The sequence below is a fragment of the Myotis yumanensis genome, unplaced genomic scaffold (genome assembly GCF_028538775.1).
Source record: "Myotis yumanensis isolate MYYU_CA2020_CCGP unplaced genomic scaffold, mMyoYum1.0.hap1 SCAF_5, whole genome shotgun sequence".
Taxonomy (NCBI): domain Eukaryota; kingdom Metazoa; phylum Chordata; class Mammalia; order Chiroptera; family Vespertilionidae; genus Myotis; species Myotis yumanensis.
Genome location: NW_027223756.1, coordinates 78,829,038 through 78,853,566, shown reverse-complemented (window position 1 = coordinate 78,853,566; position 24,529 = coordinate 78,829,038). Strand labels below are relative to the sequence as shown.

At 58.4% G+C, this 24,529-nt stretch overlaps 1 protein-coding gene across 2 annotated transcripts; it reads left to right on the top strand.

Annotated features, from left to right (window-relative positions):
* Positions 1–3,190: 3,190 nt before the first annotated feature.
* On the top strand, positions 3,191–21,226 carry ZBTB7A (zinc finger and BTB domain containing 7A). 2 transcript variants are annotated; one of them, XM_070415816.1, is made up of 3 exons: positions 3,191–3,462; positions 12,990–14,272; positions 16,296–21,226. In XM_070415816.1, exons 2-3 carry the CDS (start codon positions 13,005–13,007, stop codon positions 16,792–16,794), a joined length of 1,767 nt encoding a protein of 588 aa, XP_070271917.1. In that variant the 5' UTR covers positions 3,191–3,462; positions 12,990–13,004; the 3' UTR covers positions 16,795–21,226. The 2 variants fall into 2 exon arrangements, with proteins under 2 accessions (XP_070271917.1, XP_070271916.1); XM_070415815.1 differs by lacking the exon at positions 3,191–3,462 and adding an exon at positions 4,425–4,734.
* Positions 21,227–24,529: the final 3,303 nt, after the last annotated feature.

The following is a 24,529-nucleotide window of genomic DNA, read 5'->3' as shown; positions in this document are numbered from 1 at the left end:
ATCTTTTTTTTGGGAGAAATGTCTATTCAAATTCTTTGCCCATTAAAAAATTTTGGTTGTGTTTTAATTGTTGAGTTCAAGGTTTCTTTTCTGTTGCTGTTGTTATCCTCTCTTGAGGACACTTTTTTCCATTGATTTTTAGAGAAAGTGGAAGGGAGGGGAGGAAGAGGGGACAGAGAGAGAGAGAGAGAGAGAGAGAGAGAGAGAGAGAGAGGGAAACAGTGATGTGAGAGAGACACATCAATTGGTTGCTTCCCGCGAACCCGGGACCCTTCAGTGCTCAGGCCGATGCTCTAACCACTTGGCCTCACTGGCTAGGGCAAGGTTTCTTCTTTTAAAAATTTATTTCTCAGTTACACTTTACAGTCAATATTATTTTGTATTAGTTTTAGGTGTGTAGCATAGTGGTTACACAACAAGGTTTCTTTATATATTCTAAGTAGTAGACCCTTACCAGATCTATGACTTGAGAATATTTTCTCCCATTCTGTGTGTTTTCTTTCACTTTCTTTTTTAAAAAAAATATTTTTGTATTGATTTCAGAGAGGAAGGGGGGGGAGAGAGAGAGAGAGAGAGAGAATATGACAGAGAATCACTAATTGGCTGCCTCCTGCACTCCCCCCACTAGGGATCAAGCCTGCAACCGGGCATGTGCCCTGACCAGGAATCCAACCGTGACCTCCTGGTTCATAGGTCTATGCTCAACCACTGAGCCACACAGGCTGGACATGACTTTTTCACCTTTGGAAATGTTTCATCTCTGCACAGATAATAATAATAATAGTAATAACAACAACATAATCACATCTATCATGTATTGAGGATTTTCCTCCTATAGGCACCATCTTTTTTCTCCCTCGTCACAACCTTAGGAAGTCTCTACCATTATTCTCTCCAAAAGACTGAGAATCAGAGAGGTTAAATAACCTGCCATAGGTCACACAGTGAATCAATCTTTTCTAATGTACTAGGTTTCAAAACAGTATCTACTTGAGTATTTTTTTATGGGGGGGGGCGGCGGAGTAGAGACTGAGGGGTCAGGATAAATCTTTGCCTCCCTCCCTCCTGCTGTTTTCACTACCCAGCTAGGAGTGGGCATGGAGTAGGGGTATGCCACCCTGGCAATTCCTGAAGGACTCCACCCCCAGCCACCCTGGCAAGGTCCAGAGCCAGGTGAAGGCGGGGTCAACGTCCTTGCTCATGGTCCCTCCCTGGGCCTCAGTTTCCTTATAAGTAAGGTGGAATCAATCATAGAACCCCTGCTTTTCCCCAGGGAGTAATCAGGATTAGCTTAAATACCAATTTCACACAGGAGTTCCTTCCCCTTCTGAGTCAGGTTATCAACTGTGGAGAACCAATGCAGGATATCTGAGGCTGGGTGGTGGTGGTGGTGGCGGTGGTAGGGAAACTGACTCACCACTAGGAGCTTAGGAGGGGGTGGGGAGACGAAAACCATTGGGGACTAAGGCCTGAACTTGGTTATCTGCAGGAGTCCGAGCGCAACCCTGAGACCTGCACACGGTGCTGCCACTGGGCCCTTTCAGTCCCAGGGCTGATAGCAGGGTGGTTGAAGAAGGAAGCAGGGCTTCTGTGCCAGGCAGGGTCGTTAGAGCAAAGTCCCTGGTTCCACCCTCTCCCTGTATCCACGGGCCCCTCCCTCAGTCCCTTCCCACCTAATCGGGGCTAGTTTAACGCGCTTCTGGTCCTGGAGCTGTCACTTCCCCCCTGGTGGTCTCCTGGGGTTCCCCTTGAAGCCAAATTATTATGACAAAAGCCGATCCAATGTTTGGGAGTTTAAAGGCGCTTTTAACACCTTGCGTGACAAGGCAATCAAGTGAGGAGGGGAGGGGAGGAAAGCTTTGAAGTCCAGAGGACAGACAGGGTCCACTCCACCTCTGGTGGCTGACGTTCCCTGCCCGAAAGGTAATGGTGGTAATAATTCTAATAACTAAAGATCATGACAGTGCGATTAGATGTTCCAATGGAGGTAAACAGAACCCGGGACAGAGCCAGCAACTTGAGAAATGCTCAGTGAACGGCAGCTATAGCAGGTGTCAACCCTCTCTGTCCATGGGAATGAGGAAGAGGAAACTGAGGCCCGACGCCCCTCAGGCGGCTGATGGCACCAGCCAGCCCTCCCCCCCTGGGCGCCTACTGTGTGCAGCGGGCAGCGGCCGGCCCGGGTCAGGCTGTTCTCCCCGCCGTCCCCTCCTCCCCCTCCCCCGTCCCCCGCCAGACCTCCCCCACGACCGGGGAGGAAGTGGGAGAAATGGACAAGGGGAAAAAAAGTTGGCTGAGCCAACGCCTCCCCACTCCCCACCTCCGCCCCTCCGGAGCCACGCAGACCCTTTGGGGAGCGGCCCGCAGGACCCGGGCGTCCGGGGCCGGGTCCCCGTCCCGCCCCGCCGCCCGCTGTCGGGTGGGGGAGCTCGGGAAGCCTGGAAAACAACCGCCCAGCCCGCCCCTCGCCAACCCCTACCCCGCTAGCCTCTGGCGCAGCGGGCGGAGGCGACTCCTTTATATAATCGCGGGCGGGCAGGTTGGCTGTTTCTTGTAGGGACCCGGGAGCCCAGCGGACCCGAGGAGTCACCCCAAAGCCCGCCCCCAGGTTCCTTCTGCGGCGGGGCAAACTGAGGCCCCGGGAGCGCCGGCGGCCGGCCCAGGGTCCCCACCCCGTCGCCCCCCCGCCGCCCCCCTCCGCCGCCGGGGCAGCCGCGACCCACGCCCGCGTCGGTCCTAGCAGTGCGCACAGCCCTCCCCGCCCCCGCTGCCATCCTGCCACGCCCCAGGCATCGGGGGCAAAGCCCGCGCCCCCCCGCGCACCCGCCCCTGCGCGGAGGCTGGGGGCCTGTTTATCTGGCGTCCCCCACCCCCTCCACCCCGGGGGGCCCGCTCCCCCCGCGCCCCGGGGAGCTCTGGGGCCAGATAAGCTGGCAAGCTGGCACGGCGCCGCGCAGCGGGGCGGAGAGGTCAGAGGAAGGGGGGCACCCTGGGGGCGGGCTGGACCCCCCCCCCCAACTTGACAAAACCTAATAACAGCTCGGTCTCCCTGGCGCAGCGGGCGAAGCCCCACGGGAGGGCAGAGACGTGGCAAGAGGGGACCTGCCGAGCCTGTTCTGGCCTCCGAGGCCGGGGGGTGGGGGGGGGCGGGCTGGGCGCGGGGCGGGGGGGGGGCCGGCGGCTGCGGCACCTTTAAGACAAGGGAGGACCCCTCTTGCCCTCGGAGAAACCAGGAAGGGAGTCGCGAGCATCATACGGGGCTTTGGCTGTACTGTACAGTTACTGTAGGGGCAGTGACGCCGCCGCCGCCGCCGCCGGAGCGAGGGAGAGACGAGGGGAGGGCGAGCGAGGGGAAGAGCGAGACGCAGACCCCGGAGGCGAGCGGGTGAGGAGCCCAGTCCCAACTCCGGGCCCCGGTCCCGCGCGCCCCGGCCCAGCCCGGCTCCGGCCCGGCCCCGCGAGGTAAGTCAGCGCCCGGCGCGGTCCCCAGCACAGGGTGCAGTGCGAGGACGAACCGGGGGCTCTGCGCCCACCCGTGCTCTCTCGGGAAGGGGAGACCCGGGGAGCCAGGGACGTCCCGCAAGTTTCAGAGGAGGGGGTGGTTTGCAGCTGCCGAGAGGCTGGAAGCGCTCTGGATCCCGAGCCCGGGGAGGGGGCGCCTCCTGGGAGGTGGAATTGGGGGCGAAGTGCATGGGCTTGTGCGCCAACTGCCTGCTCCCCACCCCCCGGGTGCATGGCTTTTCGGGGCTCCCAGGCGCGCGGAAAGCGGGGGAGGGGGAGCGGGGCTGCACTGAGGGTGGGGGGAGCCGGCGTGGGAAGAAGGGGGCCGCGTCGCGTGCTAAGTTTGCTGCTGAGTACTGGGGGCGCTTTCCCCACTTCCCGGGGCCAATTCGGTGCTGCGTGTATACGTTGGAATTGGCCAGGATTGAGCTCCATGGGATATAGGGGGGAGGGGGCTGAGAAACAGGGAGGGGGGCTTTGCAAAGGAGGGGGAAGGGGTAGGGTGTCCGGGTGGGCGGGCGCGCCCGCGGGCTCCTCTGGGCGTCGTAGTCTTCCTGCCGTTTGCGGCAGGCAGGTGGTAGGCAGCTCGGACTACAAGTCCCAGGGTGCGCCGCGTCGGTGGCCCGCCGCGGCACGCGGGTAGGGGCGGTGCGGAGGAGGGGCGGTGAGCGGCGGGCCGGCAAGCCAATGGGCGCGGGCCGATCGCGCGGTGCGGCGCAGGGGCGGGCCCAGCAGGCTCGGGGGTGGGGCCTGAAGCTAGGCTCCCCTCGCCGGGGGCCGGTGGCGGTCCCCGGCTTCCGGCTGCGCGGCCCGCGGGCCGGCCCCCTTCCCGCCCCGGGGCCCCTCCCTGCCTGGTTGTGTAACCGTCCCCAGCCCCCCTCTTCTCGGCCCCCTGCCCCGGTCGTGGGGGGGGGGGGGCTGTCACCCACCCGGTGCTCCCCGGGGAGGGCGGCGGCCGGAGCGGCCGCGCCTCTCCTGCGAGCCCGGGGATGCGCGGCCTAGTGCAGGCCGGGCCCGGGCGTGGGGAAGGCGGGCGGGCGGACCCAGATCCGGGGTAATTTGCATCGCCCTCCCCCCAGTCCGGGTGGGGATTGGCCGCCGGCGGCGGGGGGTGGCGCGGAGCCAGGCTCACTGCCGTCTCCCGGCCCCTCGGAGGAAGCCTGCCCTGCCGCCGCCACCGCCGCCGCCGCCGCCGCCGGGGCCGGGCCCCCTCGCCGCTGACCCGGGAAGGAGGTAGGAGCCCCCCGGTCGGGCGGTGCGGCGGGGGCCCGCAGGCCGGGGCGGGGGCCGTGCGCTGCGGCCGGCGCGGGGGAGGGGGCCGCTTCCTGCCCCTGCCCGGGCCTGACTCATCCCTGGGTGGGGGGACCGGCCTGGCCCCTCGCCCTGCCCGCGCCGCCGCCTGGCCCCGGCCCCGGCCCCGGCCAGGGCCCCGGGAGAGGGGGCAGAGAGCACGCCTCTCCGCCGCCCGCGCCCCCAAAGCGCGTGACCCTGTCTCCTCTGGCCCAGACCCCCCCCTCCTTTCCTTTGACGCCACCACCACGTGCGAACCCTGAGCCCGGGCCGAGGACTTGGTGGGATCTGGCTCCCTCCCTTACTCTGCCTCCCTCCCTAGGCTAGGAACCGGCCCTCTCCCCCAGCGCGGGGCCTGGGAACCGGGCAGGGGCCTGAGCCAAGCGCTGGAGCTGAGTGCCTCCCCCCGCAGGCTCGGGCCTTTGCGGGTTATGGGAGACACTGCCCGCGCTGGCTGGGGAACCGGGTGGACCGCAGCAGGAGATTACTGTCCAACCAGGCCGGGGCGCCCAGTGGGCACTCACTAAATATTTGGGGAATGCAGCCAGCAGTTGGCAGATGGGCAGGGGGGAGGCAGGCAACTCCTCTCTTCCCCCAGCCAGGTGGCGGAAGTAAGAGGTGTTGGTGCCCCTTCCCCGGGCTGCCCACCTGGCTCACCCATGGGTGGCAGGCCTGGTGTGCTTCCCCTCTCCCTGCCAGCTGCCTTCAGGAGCAGGGTTGGCCTGAGAGGGAAAGGGCGGCTAGAATTCCATGTCACCCCCCCACACACACCCAACACGGCCAGGGCGTAACCCTGAGTGTGCCGCTCCCACACTGGGGGGGCCCTCCCCAGGACCAGCCAATCACTTCCTATTGGCAGAGCTGGTCTTGGGAGAGGTCTGGAGAGTCCAGGCCCGGCCCTGCTGCTCCAGGCCCGGGGCATTTTCCCCCAGGACCACCCCCCAGTGGGGCCCCTAGAGCATGCCAGGCACTTATCAGCTGGGCTCGGGTCTCTGTTTACCGCCAGCCATCGCTGTGGAGACAAGAGCCTGGGAGAGTAGGGGGGGCAGGAGCCAGTGGCTGGAAGAGCGAAGCCCTGGGATCCGCATGCCTAATGAAGAAAGAGGAGCCATCGGGGACACTGAAATTTTAATTCGTGGGTCACTTTGGGGGGGTATTTATTATTCAGTTCTGATTGGCTGCCGGGTGGCCAGTCAGCACCCTGGCGTGCTGGGAGCCATACAACTCTGAGCAGAGGCCCTCTGAGAAGCGGCTGGGGTGGCTGCAGGGAGTGGATGCGTCCCTTTCTCTGTGTGGGAGACTGAGATCCAGCAGGCAGGGCACAGCCTTCGTCCAGTGGGGAAGGTTCCAGGGCAGTAGCAAGTCCTGTGTTTGTTTTTTTACTTCCTTTCTTTTCCTTGGGGCCTCCTGACCAACAGCTGGGTCAGGCTGGTGGCAGTCCCCACCGACATTTGAGGAAACCAAGGCTCAGAGGGGAGGCTAAACATGAGTGTGGGAACTCAGGGGCTTACAGCAAACCTCAGAGCGGGTTCCTTGTTGGGCAGGGGAGACTGAGGCCCAGGGGAAGCAGAGAGCAGCCCAAGGTCACCCAGCCAAAGCTGGATCTGACCCCTGTGGTCTGCCTTCCGGCTCAGGACTTGTCCAGAGTCCTCCCTGCGTCCCAGCTGAGGGGCGTCTGCCCACCTGTCTTCCAGAGGGCCAGGAGGTTGACAGCAGGCACCTGTTGGCCAAATGGAGCTTTCCCGGGGCTTATTAAACCCTTTGCCCAAAGAATAATGAGGCTCAGAGAGAACCTGAGGTGCCCAAGGTCACACAGCATGAGTCCCAGTTCCCTGTCTCCCAGCTTTCCCTGGCAGGCACCTTTAAGGCCCGCCAGGCCCTTTCTTGCCCCCTCCAAGCCACAGTCCTGCACCTTGGCCATCAGAGACGGGCAGGGCTCTTTGTTTTATGACCCATTACACCTGAGGAGGTCACCTCACGAGAGCTAGGACTCAGGGCCAGCCCCTCTGAAGCAGAGCCAGCCCTAGGAGGGGAGCTGCTAGGGTTGCCAGTGCCAGTGCTCTGGATCTGTGACCTTGGACATGCCCCTTGGCCTCTCAAAGCCTGTGTCCCCCCCTGTAACATAGGCTTGTTGTAGGGTCCCCCAAGTGGTGCCTGTAGACTACCTGTTTTCTCTTTTTCTCTCATGGAGGAAGCACCTGGGTCAGCCCAGGGAACAACAGGGATTCTGCTGGAGTGTGTGCCTCCTGGGTGTCTGAGACACTCTGCACCCCCCACCTGTCACCTTGGTTCCAGGCACCTGAGAGACCATAAACCACCCGGCAGCAGCCCTGGTCAGTGGGGACCAGAGGAACAGGCTTGGGTGGGGGCCAGTGTGGTCCAATCCCAGCCTGGCCTTTGGCTCCATCTGAGGTCCATGGAGGGAGGTCATTTCCCCGCTGCCACCTTCAATTTTCCCATCAGTCCAATGAGGAGGTTACCTTCGGCCCAACAGTGTCGTTGTGAGGACATAGTGATTCCTCAGGAATGTTTGTTGAGCGACTGCTGTGCAGTGTCAGGACCTAGGGGGAGCCCCTCCTGCATGCCTGTGTTGATGCCCCTTGGGGTCAGGGCCCTTCCCTGAGTTCACAGATGTTGGCTGGACTCCAGCCCTGCCCCAAGTGCCCTGTGTGACCTCTGGCAAGCCTTTTCCTTTTCTGGGCCATCATAAGGCAGCTCTGAGGGGGCGTGAGAATAAGCTGTCCCTCAGCCCCAAGGCCCCCAGGGTGGGGGATTTAGTCATCTGCTGGTACCTAGGGGCAGTCTGGTGGGGGAGGGGAAGGAGCCCTGGGAAGACTAGTTAGGCCAGATGGAGCCAGGTGGCCGGTGATCAAATCCACCTCTGCTGTGTACCTGGGCAAGTAGCTTTTCTCTCTCGGAGCCTCAGTTTCCTGCTGTAAAGTGGGGCAGTGACCCTGCCTCCCAGAGCTGTAAGAATGGATGTTGAGATCATTGAGATCAGACCTCGACTGTCCTTAGGGCCCGAGGCCCGAGCTTGGAGCACCAAAGCGCTGGTGCCACCTGGAGAATCTGGCTCTTCTGAGGAGCATGGCCAAAGGACCAGCCCCTCCATCTGTCCTCCCAGCAGGCTGTGGACAGCCACTTGGTAGAAGCTTCCCCACCCACACCTTTCTGGTTTAACTGGAAAACAAGGCCTAGTCCCACCTCCCATCAGGATGTGTTTTTTGGGAGGGAACTGGCTGGATTTATGGGCACAGGACACTAGGGCCTCAACAGACTGAGCACCCTTTTGGGGCTTCCACGCAAAGCCCTCCACCTGCAGGGGGTGGGGGTGGGGGTTGTGCCAGTGCTCCAGGTGACAAGCAGGCCTGGGGGAGGGAGAAGGAGAGGTCTGGAAGCAGAAAGAGCAGAGCTCCTAGAGGTCACCCAGGCCTCTCACCGGCATCTTGGATAAGCAGGTGCAGCCTGAGCAAGGCAGGGTAGACAGTGATGGGATTCTTCGAAGCCCGGCTTTGCTTACTGCAGTGACGGGAAGCTGCTTCCTTCTACCTCACCCTGAATGGCTGTCTTCCCGGGGCTTCCTCTTGGAACCCAGTCTTGGTGGTGGGGCTGTACTTCCTGGTCCATGACAGCACTCAAAGCGTGGGAACAGGGTGAGCCTGAGCCCCACCCATGAGTTGGGGGTCAGATGGGATCCCCATGACCTCATCCTCCCACCCTCACCCCCACACAAACACTTCCCACTAGGCCTGCAGCCTTCCTGCCTCTGGCCCTTTAAGGCTGGGGCAGGAAGCCCCTCCCCATTTAGGGCAATAAATGGACACATAAAATGGCCGAAGGCCTGTTTGCTGGTGTCTGGCCAGAGAGAGGCCTGTGAGGGCAGGGGGGTAGGGGGCAGGCTGGCAGGGGGCAGCCAGCAGCCACTCTGGGCCTTTGGTGTCGTCCCCCCCCGCCCAATCGAGATGCTGAATTCCTGTCCCATTAAACCCCCAGCCAGGGACTGGGCCAGGCGGGGATTGGCACCAAGTCAGGGCAGGGTAACCCGGCGGGACCAACCTTGCAACACAGGCTGTGTGCCTGGGAGGGGGAGGGGGCGGCCGGGCGTGGGCCTGGCAGCTGAACCTGGGCACTAGGCTTGCTTTGTGACCTTGGACCAAACGCCCACCCTCTCTGGGCCTGGTTTTGCTCCCCTGGTTTCTTCCTTGGGCACCATGACCCACTTCCTTGGCACAGAGTGGGTGGTGAGGTGGCTGGAATAACATTCAGAAATGAAGTTCAAAAAGCCCCTCATCCACAAGGGGGAGGCGAACAGCCTTGTTGGGGTTGCACTAGCACATAGTAGGTCCCCAGGCAATGTTTGCTGAGTGGATGAGAGTGGGACTCTGGACCTAGAGCACCCCCAGCCCTCTTGCCACTGTCAAGACCCTTGAGGAAACTGAGGCACAGAGGGTTGCTGCCTCTTGCCCAAGGTCACCCAGCTTGGAAGTGGAGGAGTTGGGGTTTGGATCTGGGCTGCCAGGCCTGGCATGTAGTAGGTGTTTAATGTTTCTTTGGTTTCTTTTTGTATTCTCTGGGTCGGGGAATGCAGGGGTCTTGACCCCCTAATGAAGCTGCCCCTGTCCCAAACACTCCTCCAGGAAGGCCTTGGCTGGTGATGACCTGCCTACCCCCTGCTGGCCATCCCCTCTTTTTCCTGAGGAGTGTGGGTGGGAGAAGGAGGCCCAGCCCCAATCCTCACCTTTTGCCTGACCTTGGAAAGCCGCCTGTTAATGCAGCCTCTCCTTCCCCAAGTCCCCTCTCCTAAGCACCCACCTCCAGTCTTTTTCCTCTGCTGTCCCCCATGCCGGGACACCCTTCCTATGATGTTGGGGTCCTTCCTGGGTGACACTTGCTGCTCCTGGGACCAGGTCAAGGCATTTCTGACCTCACCCCTGTGTCCCTGCTGTTGAGAGGCAGCAATTCAGGCCAGCTCAGAGCAGAGTCTTAGTCCCCACCTGGCTGCTAGCCTGGTCGTCTCTCCAAGCCTCTCCTCCTCTGTAAAACCCAGGGCTTTATTGTGGAGAGGATGAAATGAAGGTGCCTCTCCAGAGGAGGTCCTGCCTCCTAAGTGAGCCGAAGTTAGATGGGAGGTGGAAGCAGCACTGTCCCCTGGTCCTGGGTGTGTCAGTTAGCTGGGTGGGTGGGGCTGGGTGTGGGCTCTCTCTAGCCCATAGCGTCTTTGGTTCTCGTTGAATGCTGTGCTCCTACTGTGCGCCACCCAAGGGAGGGCCCAGCATAGGGGCCTAGGAGTGGCCCAGAGGGAGGAGGGCACCCCACTTCCAGCCCAGGAGGAGCCTGCTGAGGCCTGCCCCTTAGCTTGAGGAGTCAACAGAGGCCCCGGAAATCCCAGGAGGGCAGGCTCTCTGGGGGGTGGAGTTGTGATGAAGGACAACCCAGGTGATCCTGACCTCTGGGGACCCTAGCACTGGCTGTCATGGGGGTGGTACTTTCCTGGAGGAGAGAAGTTTTGTTGGATTGTCACTACCAAGGAAACCCCCACTTTCAGAGTACCTACTAGGTCAAGTTCTCCTGTTGAGACAATCCCAGGGCACACAGTGGGTGTTTTCCTTCCAGGCCCCACCTGACCCACCAAGAGGGCTCAGCTGTCCTTTTCCCATCTAATAGGCTCTTCCACTTCTTTCTTAGAGGGAGAACCCTGAGAGACCCAGATGGGGCAGTGGCTCTGGGCATGGTAGGCAGGTGAGATGTGTTCCTGGAGAGAGGGTGTGGGTCAGGTGTCTGCAGAGCCAGTTTAGTTTCCAGGGTGAGGAAAGAGATGATGGCTTGTTGGGTAGGTCGGGGGCCAGCCTCTGACCTCTGTCAGCTCTTGGACCCCAGAACCTATGGATCAACCTTGCTGGGCACCCTTTGGCAGGATTTTATAAGTCTCTGGGCCTTGGTTTTCTCATCTGTAAAATGGGGGATCATGCTACTCTCATGGGGACTTTCCTTGGTTGACACTTCCCCAGGCCCTGCCCTTTGAGGGAGGGTCTCTGATGATTATCTGGGGAATAGAAGCTCCAACTGGGAGAGGACAGGGATATGGATACTCTAGGCCAGCTGTCATCAACCTTTCAGACCTCATGGACCACCAGTTGGCAACCACTGCTCCAAAGGTTTCCTTAAACCAGCGGTCGCCAACCTTTCAGACCTCACGGACCACCGGCTGGCGACCGCCACTCTAGGCCCTTTGCACACGGCCCACTTCATCCCCCTAGTGGAGACCAGTGTCCCGGGTCAGGTTTGAGACCCAAGCTTGCACCTTTCAGCTGGGTGGCTTCTGGCAAAGCGGGAGGAAGCCTGGGTATCTTAACACTTAAAGTAGGGCTGTGCTGGCCCCCTGGCCTGGTGTGCTCAGTGCTTGAGGGAGGGTGGGGGTGAGTCACCTGAACTATTTCAGGTTGTGACCTTGAGACCCCTGGAGATACCTCAAGGTCCAAGGGGACCCTAGGGGCACCCGGGGGACAGTGGCAAGCAGGGCTAGGGTAGCCATCTTGGGGTGTTGGTCGCCTGGATGGGGAGGAAAATGAGGAGGGGTGAGGCTGGTCTGATTCCATTTACTCTCTGGAGCTCAGAGGCCAGACAGCAGATGGTGAAAGGGGGTGGGAGCCACCACAAGGGGCTCCTCTGATGGCTGATCGATCCTCAGATGGGGTTGACCTCCATCCTCCTGCTCTCAGCAGCCACATCTGAGCCGAGCCCCCCCCCCCCGGGCTGGCAGAACAGAGGGGCCAGCGGAGCAGCTGGTGCAGTCTGCAAGAAAGAGGGCGGGCCTCGGAGAGAGACGTCCTGGGAAGTGTGGTGCCTGCCTGAGCATTACACAAAGGCCTCTGTCAGCTCTGAGGCCTGGACCCCACTCCCAGGGCAGCCCTGGGTCGGGACAGTTCCATCCTGGCCTTGTACCCTGCCGGACCAACCCTGGGCTCCCTTGCTGGGCCAGCTACCTGAATCCCACTCACAGCACTGCAGGAGGGATCTGGGTTAGAGTTGGGCTGGGCTGCTTGGCTGAGAGGCTGGGGTCCTTAGGAGGCTGAGGAAGGCCCAGCTCAGCCCACTCCCTGCTGTCCACGAGCTGTGGCCCAAGAGCCAGCTGGTTGGGCCTGGAGGAATGTGGGTTGTGTTGGGTGGCTTGGGACAGCCGGGGGCTCCCCGGAGAGGGTGGAGGGGTGGGGACAGGAGCCAGAGGGTTGCACAAGCGCCCGAGTGGGTGGATGAGTCACAGCCCAGGGGAAGGCGGAAAAAAGGAGGGGTGGGGAGAGGGGTGGGACAGACAGACAGAGTTCTCTCAATGGCCTGCTCTTCCAAAGGCTTCTGCCCATTTGACAGATGGGGAGATTGAGGCCCAGAAAGTGGCAGGGCCTTGTCCTGGCTTTACAGGGCAGTCAGGGGGGTTGAAAGTTAGAGAGAGCTGGGCAGGCAGGAGGCTCCTCCTTGATGGGGTGGCTGGGGTGACAGGTGGCCTGGTTTCCCCATTATTCACTGCCAGGGCCAAGCTGTCCTGGGGCTCCAATGGGGCAGAAAGGTGTTTGTCCTTCAGAGTCACTGGCACCCCACACCAGGGCAAACCCATGGCCTCAGTGACCCCAGCTAGGCCTTGGCTTCAGAGGCCCCCAAGAGAACTAGGCCTCACCATGAGGCAGTGAGGGTCAGAGAGGCCGAGGGGACTGGTGGGGATGCACAGCCAAGCCAGTTGGATATTGGTTGGGGCAGAGGTATGGGGCCTTGGGCACATGGGCTCCTCTCCCTGAGCCCTCTCTTCACATTTCTGCAGTAGAGATGGTGCTGCCCTATGGGACTGCCGGGGGCTCAAGCATGACAGTGTACAGTAGGAGCCTTGTGAATATCCCCACCATGGCCTCCTAGGGAGAGTATGGGTAGAAGCCTGCACTCAGATTCATTAGGTAACAACTTGTATTGAGACATTTATTGAGCACCTACTGTATGCTCCCGCATCACCTCACATTGCCCTTTGGCATGCCTGTGAGCCCTCTAGTGAAGGGGCGGATGCCAGTCTTCATCTCTCAAGCACCCAGTGTGAGTTTTGCTAGCATAATCTCACGTTCTGCAGAACCAGACATGGACTGCCCTGGTGCACATCTGGGGAAACAGGGTGGGTCCCTCCCATATTCACGACCACCCCTTCCTCTCTGGTGCTGTAGGTCTCGGCGCGGAAAATGGCCGGCGGCGTGGACGGCCCCATTGGGATTCCGTTCCCCGACCACAGTAGTGACATTCTGAGTGGGCTCAACGAGCAGCGGACACAAGGCCTGCTGTGTGACGTGGTGATCCTGGTGGAGGGCCGCGAGTTTCCCACGCACCGCTCAGTGCTGGCGGCCTGCAGCCAGTACTTCAAGAAGCTGTTCACATCGGGCGCCGTGGTAGATCAGCAGAACGTGTACGAGATTGACTTCGTCAGTGCCGAGGCGCTCACAGCTCTCATGGACTTTGCCTATACGGCCACGCTGACTGTCAGCACAGCCAACGTGAGTGACATCCTCAGTGCTGCCCGCCTGTTGGAGATACACGCCGTGAGCCACGTCTGCGCCGACCTCCTTGACAGGCAGATCCTGGCAGCCGATGGGGGCACTGATGCTGGGCAGCTGGACCTGGTAGATCAAATTGATCAGCGAAACCTCCTCCGTGCCAAGGAGTACCTCGAGTTCTTCCAGAGTAACCCCATGAACAGCCTGCCCCCAGCAGCCGCTGCTGCAGCTGCCGCCGCCAGCTTTCCATGGTCAGCCTTTGGCGCATCTGAGGATGACCTGGACGCCACCAAGGAGGCCGTGGCTGCAGCTGTGGCTGCTGTGGCTGCAGGTGACTGCAATGGCTTGGACTTCTATGGACCTGGCCCCCCGGCTGAGCGGCCCCCAGCCGGGGATGGGGACGAGGGCGACAGCAACCCGGGTCTGTGGCCAGAGCGGGATGAGGATACCCCTGCAGGGGGCCTCTTTCCACCCTCCGTGGCCCCTCCAGCTGCCACACAGAACGGCCACTATGGCCGGGGTGGGGAGGAGGAGGTCTCACTGTCAGAAGTAGCCCCGGAGCCAGGGGACTCTCCTGGTTTCCTGTCGGGAACAGCTGAGGGTGAGGACGGCGATGGGACCGATGCGGACGGGCTTGCGGCTAGCACACTGCTACAGCAGATGATGTCGTCGGTGGGCCGAGCGGGGTCAGCGGCGGCGGGGGACAGCGACGACGAGTCCAGGGCAGACGACAAGGGTGTCATGGACTACTACCTGAAGTATTTCAGCAGTACCCATGACAGCGACGTCTACCCGGCTTGGTCGCAGAAGGTGGAGAAGAAGATCCGGGCCAAGGCCTTCCAGAAGTGCCCCATCTGTGAGAAGGTCATCCAGGGCGCTGGCAAGCTCCCGCGGCATATCCGGACCCACACCGGTGAGAAGCCCTATGAATGCAACATCTGCAAGGTCCGATTCACCAGGTGAGCCAGCGCCACTGGCAGGGGTGGAGGGTGTTGGGTGGCTTCCTGGGTCCTTTGCTCAAATTGCAGCTACGTGCAGACACACACACACACACAGCCTCCAGGGACGTAGGCAGCAGCACCATATTCATTTTGGGGTGCCCTCGCCCAGTGTGTCCCTTCAGAGCAGCCTTTGGGTGCAGGCACTAAACCATATGACTGCATAGAACATAAAACATGCCAGGTGGTGCTTCGGGAGCCGAGAGAAGGAGCACCAGGGTTGGTTCTTGGGACTGGAGGAGAATTTTTGCTTTGGGAGAGGCCAACAGCCTAGTAGGGAGCAGGGAGCTCAGTTGTTTGAGTCACTTTAAGTCTCCTGTGAGTCTGGAAACTTACTTCATTCGGCCAACGTTTATGGGGCACCTTCTGGGTGCCAGGCCCTGTTCTAGGCGCTGGGGATGCAGAAGTGGAGAGATAGGCCAAAATCCCTGTGGACAAAGCTTGCGTGAGATAAAATCAAAGAACTGATAACACTAGCTGGTGGAACGTGAAGAGAGCCGAGAACAAAGGGAGGGGAAAAGCTGTGGGTGCTGCTTTAAACAGAGCCGAGACCTGAAGGAGGTGAGGGAAGGAGTCGGGGGAAGGTTCAGGCAGAGGGAACAGCCCGTACAAAGCCTCTGAGACCAGTTCAGCTCAGGGACCACTGCAGTCAGGGGAGGGAATTGGCGCAGGAGCCACTGGGCTTGGTCCTTGGGCAGGAGTTTGAGGTCTGGCTGGGAAATTTGTGATTTGGTCTTAAAAGTCCAGAGGTAGCTGACTGGGCCTTGTGGGCCAGTCTAGTGGGGGTGGAGGGGTTGACGTGCAGGGGCCTGGCCAGGCTGAGTGACTCAGCACCACCCCCTACCCCCACCCACCCTGGGGTTCCCCCAGCCACACCCACCCAGACTGAAGAAAGAAGGCATTGTCCCAGCTTCCCAGCTCTGCCCCTTGGGAATAGGACCTGGGGGCTGACCCCTGGCCCCTTTCCTACAGGCCAGAACAGGAGGGTGTGGCCTGGAGTACAGGGCCCAGGAATATCAGGCAGGGGGCAAAGGACAGCTACCAGAGGCAAGCAGTGTAATTGGTGGCCTGGCTCACCCCTTTGGTGAGATTGTGGTTCTTTTAGTTTTGGGGGCTCCATCCTCCTCCAGATGGGGCATGGAGGTGGCTATGGGCCTTGCCCTTCAGGGTCTCTGCACCTGAGAGGAACGGCTTCGTGAGGGCTCAGCAAGCCAGGGTCTGCAGAGGTGAGCAGGCTGACCTATGACCCCAACCACAGGCCTCAGGCTATTTCATTCTGACCTGGAGTTCTCTTGGCCATCCTATTCCCAACCCAGGGCTGATCCCATTTGCCAGTCAAGGAAACTGAAGCATAGAGGTACCAGGCCAAACCTCTTTTCCTCATGCACTCACCTGGCTGCTCTCTGTCCCTGACCCGGGGCCCCAGCCCCCACCCCTTCCTCCAGGCCCAGGAGCCCAGAGGCCCCTCTGAGTCACGTTAGAGAGTTGAGTAAGCAGGGCCTGTGGCAGCGGGGCTATAATTACGCTGGCCACGGTTTGGGGTGATGAAACTGGAGCTGACTCCACCTCGCAGCCCCTGACCCGCTGTGCAACTCGGTGCAAGTCACTTCCCCTCTCTGAGCCTCAGTTGGGGAAATCTCTGTATTCTCCTCGCACAGTCTGAGTCCCTGCTGCCCCTTCTGTGACTGGCCCCATGCAGTGGCCTGGGCAGAGCACCTGGGAGACGTGGTAGAGCCCCAGGCAGGAGGCCAGTTATCGTCCTCCTATGGATAAGAAGAGGGGTTCAGAGAGGTTCAGCTTTTGCCCAAGACCACACAGCAAGCAGGGCCCAGGGCCTCTGGCTCCTTGTCCCATTTTCCCAGAACTATCCCTAGCCACAGCCTGCCTTTCGGTCATAGTCTCAGCCTCAAGGCCAGCATGAGTTGGGCGGTTGTCCGGGAAGGGGGTCCAGCACAGCGCCCACTGACCCTTGCGCCCTCCACAGGCAAGACAAGCTCAAGGTGCACATGAGGAAGCACACAGGTGAGAAGCCGTACCTGTGCCAGCAGTGCGGGGCGGCCTTCGCCCACAACTACGACCTGAAAAACCACATGCGTGTGCACACCGGCCTGCGGCCCTACCAGTGTGACAGCTGCTGCAAGACCTTCGTCCGCTCCGACCACCTGCACAGACACCTCAAGAAAGACGGCTGTAATGGCGTCCCCTCACGCCGTGGCCGCAAGCCCCGAGTCCGGGGCGGGGGGCTCGGGGGACCCGACCCTGGCCCTGGGGCCACTGCACCGCCCAGCGCCTCCGCCCCACCTGGCTCCCCTGAGGCCCGGCGCAATGGCCAGGAGAAGCACTTTAAGGACGAGGACGAGGACGAGGAGGAGGCCAGCCCTGATGGCCTGGGCAGGTTGAATGTAGCGGGTGCTGGTGGAGGGGGTGGTGATGGGGCCACTGGGAACCCTGCCGACGGCAGCTTCGCGGCTGGACTCGCCTGAAAACCAAAAAGAGAAAACAAACCCGAGAGAGAGAGAGAGAGGAGAGAGAGAGAGAAAATCACCCACCACCCCCCAAAAAACACAAAAAAAATCTATCTATATACAGATATCTATATCGATATATATATATATATATACAGATATATATATATGAAGCATCACAAGATCTAGGATAGTGCTTTTCTCAGATTTTTCTCTTTCATGAAGTTCTCTCCCTCCATGGGAACTCTTGCCCTCCACCCCCAGCTCCCCTTTCCCTCCACCCCGTCGATGGGTTTTGGGGCTTGGTTTGGGGTGTGTGGGACACGGGTTCCGAGTCCCCCCCAGGCCCCGCCATGGGGTCTGGGATTCCATTCGAGACCTGGGCAGGGTCCCAGGTTCCGGGCAGGGATGAGGGCTGCTGTGGGGGGAGGGGGCGAGGCAGGACTGGGTGGGCTTTAGTTTTTCTCCCCTTGCTGGTTTCTCTGAGTCTTTCAGACAAGACCTTAAATGATTTCCGTCCGCTGTGAGCGGACGTTAAAATGGTCCCTGAACCTACCCCCACCCTCCTTCCTCAGGGCACTTATTAAGTGGGGGTCTTCCCCCTCGATCTCCCCCACAGCCTCCTTGCCTCCTATCCTTGTCTGTGGTCCCCTGTATCTCCTGGCCCCTGCAACACAAACCTATTTATTTCCAGGTGTGGAGAAAGGGGAGAAGACGGGAAGAGGGGGCACCAGGATGGCTCCCAGGGGCTTCTGTTGCCTTCCTTCATGGCACTTAAAACCCAGTGGGGCACCCAGGGGCCACCTCTTGGAGCGTCCCCATCAACTCTGTCTGTGTCCCCTGACCCAGGTCATTCAGACCCCCATTTCAAGTTTGGAGATTTAAAACTTGTCTTCACCCCCTCCCCACTTCTCCCCTTAGCCCTCTTCCAATTTTTTAAAGCACTTTTTAGATTGTTTTCCCCTCTTTTCCTCCTTAAAAACAAAATTTATATATATATATATATATATATAGAAAGAGAGAGATATATATATAAGATATAACTTTTCCTCAGAGGAGCAGACAACAGTGTGGGGTGAGACAGCCAAGGGCAGAGGAAACCCAGGGTCTTACGGTGGCAGGGAAGAGGGAGAGAAGAGTCCAGAAGTTCCAATGTCACAAAAGCAATAAAAAGATTTTACAAAACGAAAGGAAACAAAAACATGACAACCAACCCCAATAGAAGTCTTGGCACTTTGTAACAGAACGGGTACTATACTTTATCTTAATTTAAAAACATGTTTACAAGTTGCAACCAACTTCTATGAAAAGTTGAAAAGACAAAAAAAAAAAATAAAAAGAGAGAGAGAGAGCGAGCGAGAGCGCAAAAAGATTCCTAAAAGCTGATTTATTTTTGTACAAAATAATAAAAAAAAACAACCCCACCACAGATGTAGAATCCAATTCTGTGCCCCAGGTGAGAAGGGAGTAGGAAGGCCATGGGGACATGGGTGAGGTCAAGGTCTTCTGGGTGAATCTGCTTCACCAGGGGGGCTTGCCTGGCAGGCAGGACTGGGGTTTTGTATTTCTGCCATGTCCCCCACTCCCTCCCATTCTGTCCCTTTTTTGGTTCTGATTTAGAGATGTCTCATTACCCACTAGCCATACAATGGCCACCCATGTCTGTGGGGACCCTCCTTACTGACTTCCTAGCTCAGGGATGGGCCCAAGAGAGGGCTGGCCTTTCAACCAGCCAGAGCAGTCCAGTTCCCCCCAACCTACCCCCTCTCCTTGCTGTTCCCCCATCCTCACCACTTACTGGCTTCCCGCCTTTCCTTGTGGCCACTGAGGAGCTGCCATCTTGGATATGCCATCCCCTTTGAGGTGGGTGACAGGAGGCCCCACCTCCAGGGCCTTACACCCCCCAAAGCACCCCTCTTTTTACTCAAAGGCACTGACTGTCATCTGGGGGCTGGCACCTGGCTCCCCAAAGGCTCGGTGTTGACCGAGCCACAGGCCACGGACGGGGGCCAGGGCAGGGAAACCATGTTACCAGAGGCCAGGGCACCTTAACCCCCTCTTGCATATGCAACGCCTAGTGTGGGACCCTGTATATAGACACATCCTGCTGAGCTGAGATCCTTCCTCGTCAATGCCCAAGGTCGGGGGGGGGAACGGGGGACGGGGTGCCCCTGCTCCCTCCTCTAGTCGCTGGCCCGTCTCCTGCTACCCTTTTGCTCTGTGACAAACCCCATCTTCTCATCTCCTTTTTCATTTTCTTTTTTTAAAGGGAAGCTTTTTAAGAAGGCAACTTTCATCATTGTTTCTACAGGATAGGTTTCGTCTCCTCCCGGCCTCCGCCAGCCCCCCAAATGTCTCAGGAACCCCCCCTCCTGAGGGGGGTGGCAGGGGAGCCCAGGGCCAGGTGGCCTTGTTCATACCCCAGCATCACAGGGCCAGATTCAGAGAACCATCTGTGGAGGCCAAGCAGAGAGCTTGAGCACCCAGGCCAGGGACTGCCCCCCATCCCAGCTTCCAGAGGTTCCCCGAGGGGTGAGCCCTCTTCCCCTACCCACACACCTCCTTGCAATAAAACCAACTGAAAAATCAGCCGTCGTCCTGGCCAGTGGGGGTGACGACTTGGGGAATTGAGGCCTCTGGGACTATGGTGGGGGCACGGGCTGAACCCTGCCAAGCACACTTTAACACAAAGCTCCTTGGGAATTGCACTAAATCCCTACCCCTAGCTCTGCACCCAGCTTTCACCAGCCCTGCCCACCCATCTCGCCTTAACCCCTATTCTGCTGCCCGCCAGTCTGTCCCGGGGGCCACAGCCTCTGCATGGGCCCAGAGCCGGGACCCCCACCCACCCGGCCCAGCCCCCTAACTCTGCGCAATCACATACTGTATATAGATGTGGATCGATTTTATTTTTATTCTTTAAATTAAGGTTGTGATAAAGTGTTGCCAAAGATACTGCTGAATTCTCGCGTTTCAGGAAACAAATATTTGAGGGGGAACGTGCTGACTGGTCGGAAAGGACACAGCAAAAAAGTGTTTTTGTTTGGTTGTTTGGGGTTTTCTTTGGTGTTTTCTTTCTTTGGGGTGTTTTTTTTAACTGCCTGGTACAAAAAAAAAAAAAAAAGACAAAGTGAAATTGTTATTTCCATCATCTTGGTGAAATTGTGTGGATGTGTGTGTGCGCATGTGTGCGCGAGTGAGGTCTAGGCTGGGGACTTCTGATGGAGGCTGGGGGCGGGGGGAGCTTGGGGGCAGGAGTAGTGGGCCTGGCAGGATGGGGGACCCTGAGCCCCCACCTGGATCAGTCTCCAGCCTGCCAGACTGGGAGAGAGAGATAAATGTTCTTGCTGCTGCTCCCTGCCTAGTCCCCCACCCTGACCCTGACCCTGCCTTTTGAGATTAAAAGAAAAAAAAAGGCAAAAAAAAAAAAAAATTAAAAACCAGTGAATGTAAACTGCCGGACCAGGCCCAGCCTGGCATGGGTGTGGGCCTGTGCCCAGCCGGGCTCCAGTGGGCCATACCAAAGTCTGCCCCCTCGGGCAGCCCACCCAGGAGACCCCATGTGGCCATCTCTTCTTGTCACCCTGTTTATACAGGGCTGTCCCTCTGCTTCCTTCCGAGGGGGGTTCTCAGGTTGGAAGGGAGGGGCCCCCAGCTCCCACCTGGGTCTTCTGGGGAGTCTGCACTACTGAGACCCATCAGCTGTGTCGCACATGGTGGGACCGAGGCAGGGGCCAGGGCCCCCAGAACCGAGGCCATCCAGGCAGCCAGGATTGTAGGAAGCAAAACAGAGACTGAAAGGGAAAAAAAAAATTTAAAACCAACAAAAAAAGCAAAAATCCTATTTTTTGAGAAAGAAAGATATTTATATTTGCAGTTTTATTTTAAAAAAGTTATTTAAGCTGAGGAAGCAGCCTTCCTGGAATGGTGGTGTTGGCCGGTGCACGACGGGTCGGCCTGGGTCTTGGGCACCCAGGAGTCATAACCTCAGAGTTTAGACTATCTCGCACTAAATATATAAATTTACATGGAGGTGGGATGGGGGCAGGACCAGGAGATGAGGGGGCTGGGGAGACCCCCATCCCACGGCCAGGGCTGCCTGGAGGCCAACGGCCAGGGGTCCTGTGCCAGGTACCCCCAACCCCACCCAGGCCCAGACATGAGGTGCCTTGGACTTTGGGGGACCAGGCCTGGTGAATGGGGAGTTGGCGGTGGCGCCCCTGGGGGCACAGAGCACAGACATTCCATAGACTGTATTTGAGAGTCTTTATAAAATGTGGGAGATCTAAAAAAAAATGGTAAATATGCACTTTTGGGGGGTGGGGGGAGAAGCTTTAAAAGTAATAAAAACAAAAAGACAAAAGGTGAAAACATAAAAATCATTTTTCTTGTACATAAAAAAAACCACTAAACGCAGCCTGTTACGACCGCTGCTGCCTCATTTGCTTGATTTTGATGTTCTTTTGTGTTTTGTTTTTGGGGGAGCCTGGGGAGTGGGGATGGAGGGCTTAGGGGCTCCTTCCCCATGGGTTGGGTCCCTTGTTTATAGCACTTGGGGGTCCCAGCTTGGGTTCCAGAGAGAGGACCCCATGCTAGCCTCACTCTTCTTGCCAGGCCTGGGAGGTGAAGTGGGGAAGGGAGGGGTCTGGACAGTGACTCTTGCCTCTGGGCTCCAGGGTGGGGTAGTTGTCTGGCACCCTAGGTGAGGGCAGGTGGCTCCAAGAAGGGGCCTGAGGGACAGTGGGGACAGGCAGGAAGAACCTGCTAAGCGGGCTCCTTGGCCACCTCCTACTACAAGGTTTCTGGAGGCCCTGGGTAGGGAAGCCTACACAGGGAACCCCAAGTTTGCCAGGGGCCTCCAAGGTGCAGCCCCCTGTTGGGCCCCAGTGACCTGATCAAGGAGCTGAGCTGGCTGCTTCCTCCATATCCCCAGGGAGAAGGTTGGGCTAGGGCCCATTCACTGGGGAGGAAAATTGTGGGCTGCAGCCCTCATCTCTGGGTTGGGGTCACCAAACATGGCCACTTACAGGGCCCTGGGGAGAACCCTCCTCCTTCCCATCCCTCAGTTGGCCTCAGGCCAGCAGGGCCTGGAGTTGGGGTGGGTGACAGTGGCACCAGGGGGCACAGATGGCCGTGGTCACAGCCTGGGAGAGGACAAACAGGACTCTGTGAAGTGGATTTTCATAGCAACCACAGGGAATCTGTAGGGCCTGGCCTGGCCCTGGGTGGGAAAGACCAAGTGCAGGGCTTGGGGAGGGCCTCCAGGTGTCCTTCAGTGGCAAGGTCACATGGCAGACACAGGTCTCCGACTTGGACTGGGTGGGGGTGGGGGTGGGGGGCGGGGCAGTGGTTCAACAGCCAGACACCGAGGGAACCTGAACCAGCCACAGGGCGAACTAGAGGCCTCTGATCAGGACAGCGATGAAAGCAGGTTCAACAGCCACCCAGTCCATGTGGCCTCTGCACTCACATTCCCGCATCCCCTCCCAAGGGAGAGGGGCTTTGGGTTTTGAAATCTCATTCACGTATAGTTCCCCTTTATAAAACCATTGGTGGTAGCATATTGGAAATTTTGCAATCACCACCACCATCTCGTTTCAGGACATTCCATCCCCCCAAAAAGAAGGCCCCTCTCCATCAGCAGTCACTCCCCTCTCCCTCCCCCCGCCCCTGGCACTAACCCACTTCCTGTCTCTGTGGATTTGCCTGTTCACATTTCACATCAGTGGGATCACTGTGTGGTCTTTTGTGTCTGGCTTCTCTCACTGAGCAGCCTGTGCTCAGGTTCGTCCACGTTGTAGCACGTGTCAGTGCTGCATTCCTTTTCATAGCTGAATATTCCAGTGCATGGATGGGCCACATTTTAGCCATTCTTCAGTTGATGGGCGTTGAGCTTGTTCCCCCCTTTGGCTATTGTAAAGCTGCTAGGAAGATTCATGTACAACTTTTCATGAGAAGGTAGGTTTTCATTTCCCTTGGGGGAGATACCTAGAGTGGAATTGCTGGGTCAGATGGTAACTCCATGTGTTTTTTAAAAAAAAGTTTTTTATTGATTTTAGAGAGGAAGGGAGGATAGATAGAAACGTTAAGATCCCCAGCCAGTGTGGTTCCGTGGTTGAGACTTAGCCCATGAACCAGGTCATGGTTTGATTCCTGGTCAGGGTACAATGCTGGGGTTGCGGGCTCGATCCCCAGTAGGAGGCATGCAGGAGGCAACCCATTGATGATTCTCATCATTGATGTTGCTATCTCTCCTCTCTCTAAAATCTTTTTTTTTAAAAAAAGAAACATTGATGAAAAACATCCTTGGGCTGCCTCCTGCACACCTCCTACTGGGGATTGAGCCCACAATCCAGACCTGTGCCCTGACCGGAATAGTACAGGTGACTCATGGGTCGACACTCAACCACTGAGCCACATTGTCTGGGCTAACTTTTTGGAACTGCCAGACTTAGCACAGCAGCTGCACCATCTTATGTTCCCACCTGTAGTGCAGGAGGGTCCCAGTCCTCACCCTCACCAGCACTTGTTGCTCTTAGATTCTAGCCCTCCTAGTGGTTGTGATTTGCATTTCCCTGGTGACAGGGTGCTGAGCATCTTTTTGGGAGCCTAATGCCTGCCTCACCAGGCCCAGCAGACGGACACTGGGCCAGGCAGTTCCAAGTGAAATCCTCATTTGACCAAATGTGGTGCCTTTTGAATTCTGGACACCATGCAGCAGAGAAAAAACTGTGGATGGGGAGGTGTTTGTCATTTGGTCCCTGCCCCCCAGCTGACACCTCAGACACACAGAAAAGCGGATGCCATGGTGGCTTCACCTTGACCTTTTTATTTGCATTTTTAAAAAAACAATTAAATTAGAATACAAATATTAGAAAACAGCGGCCTTCAGCTGCCAGTGCAGACTGAGGGAGGCTGGACTGCGCAACTGAGTTTATACAGTAAAACTGAATTTGCCCTCGACCAGATTTATGTCCTTTTTGTCGTTAGACCTGAAATGATATTGCTTCCTGACTAGTAGAGTTGTTTATACAAAGGAAAATTATTCTGGGGTTGGTGGGGAAAGGACAGGGAACAGAAAAAGCAAAACAGGAGGGCAGGCAGAAGTGGTCTGGGGTGTTGTGGCTTCTGAGGGGGCAAGGATGCTGGGTGGTGGGCCAAGCACCCAGCTGCAGGTCCCTGGAGGCATCTGGGGTTGCTATGGAAGCCCCATGGTTGCTGGACCACCCCCAAGGCTAATTGGGTTGCTAAAGGGTGGCCCCCAGCCCAGTCCTGTTGGAAGACGAGTATGAGGCTCCAGGGGGAGGGGCTGCAGGGCAGGCCTCGTACCCGTCGGAAAACCCAAGAGCAAGAGGGGAAGGAACCACCCCAAATTAAGAGGACGGGGCAGGAGTCCCTGCTGCCCCTCAGAGGTGGCCACCTTCCCGGCGGGGGCACCCGTGGACATCTGCACTGTTCCGTAGGGAAGTTAACCTGAATTGGAGTTACCGAGGTAGCTGGCTAAAGAACTGAGACCCCCCCACGCCACACGGTGCCACACCCTGAAGCCCCCACCTCAAAGGGGGTTCTGGCCACATGCTGGGTCTTCAAAATACCAAGTTATTGCACTTTCAAAAAATACAACACATCTGTGGCTAAACCCTCCCTAGCCCACCCCCACCCACCTGCTCACGGCCCCCACCGCCCCCTCCCCACCCCAACCCACTCCATGGCTTCTTGGCTAAAACTCTCACTGCTCAGAGGCCCATTCCAG

Bases quoted from the DNA above. Each gene is read 5' to 3' on its own strand.
- ZBTB7A (XM_070415816.1), top strand. From the start codon at position 13,005: ATGGCCGGCGGCGTGGACGGCCCCATTGGGATTCCGTTCCCCGACCAC. The intron at 14,273-16,295 runs GTGAGCCAGCGC...CGCCCTCCACAG, and splicing joins TGCAAGGTCCGATTCACCAG to GCAAGACAAGCTCAAGGTGC.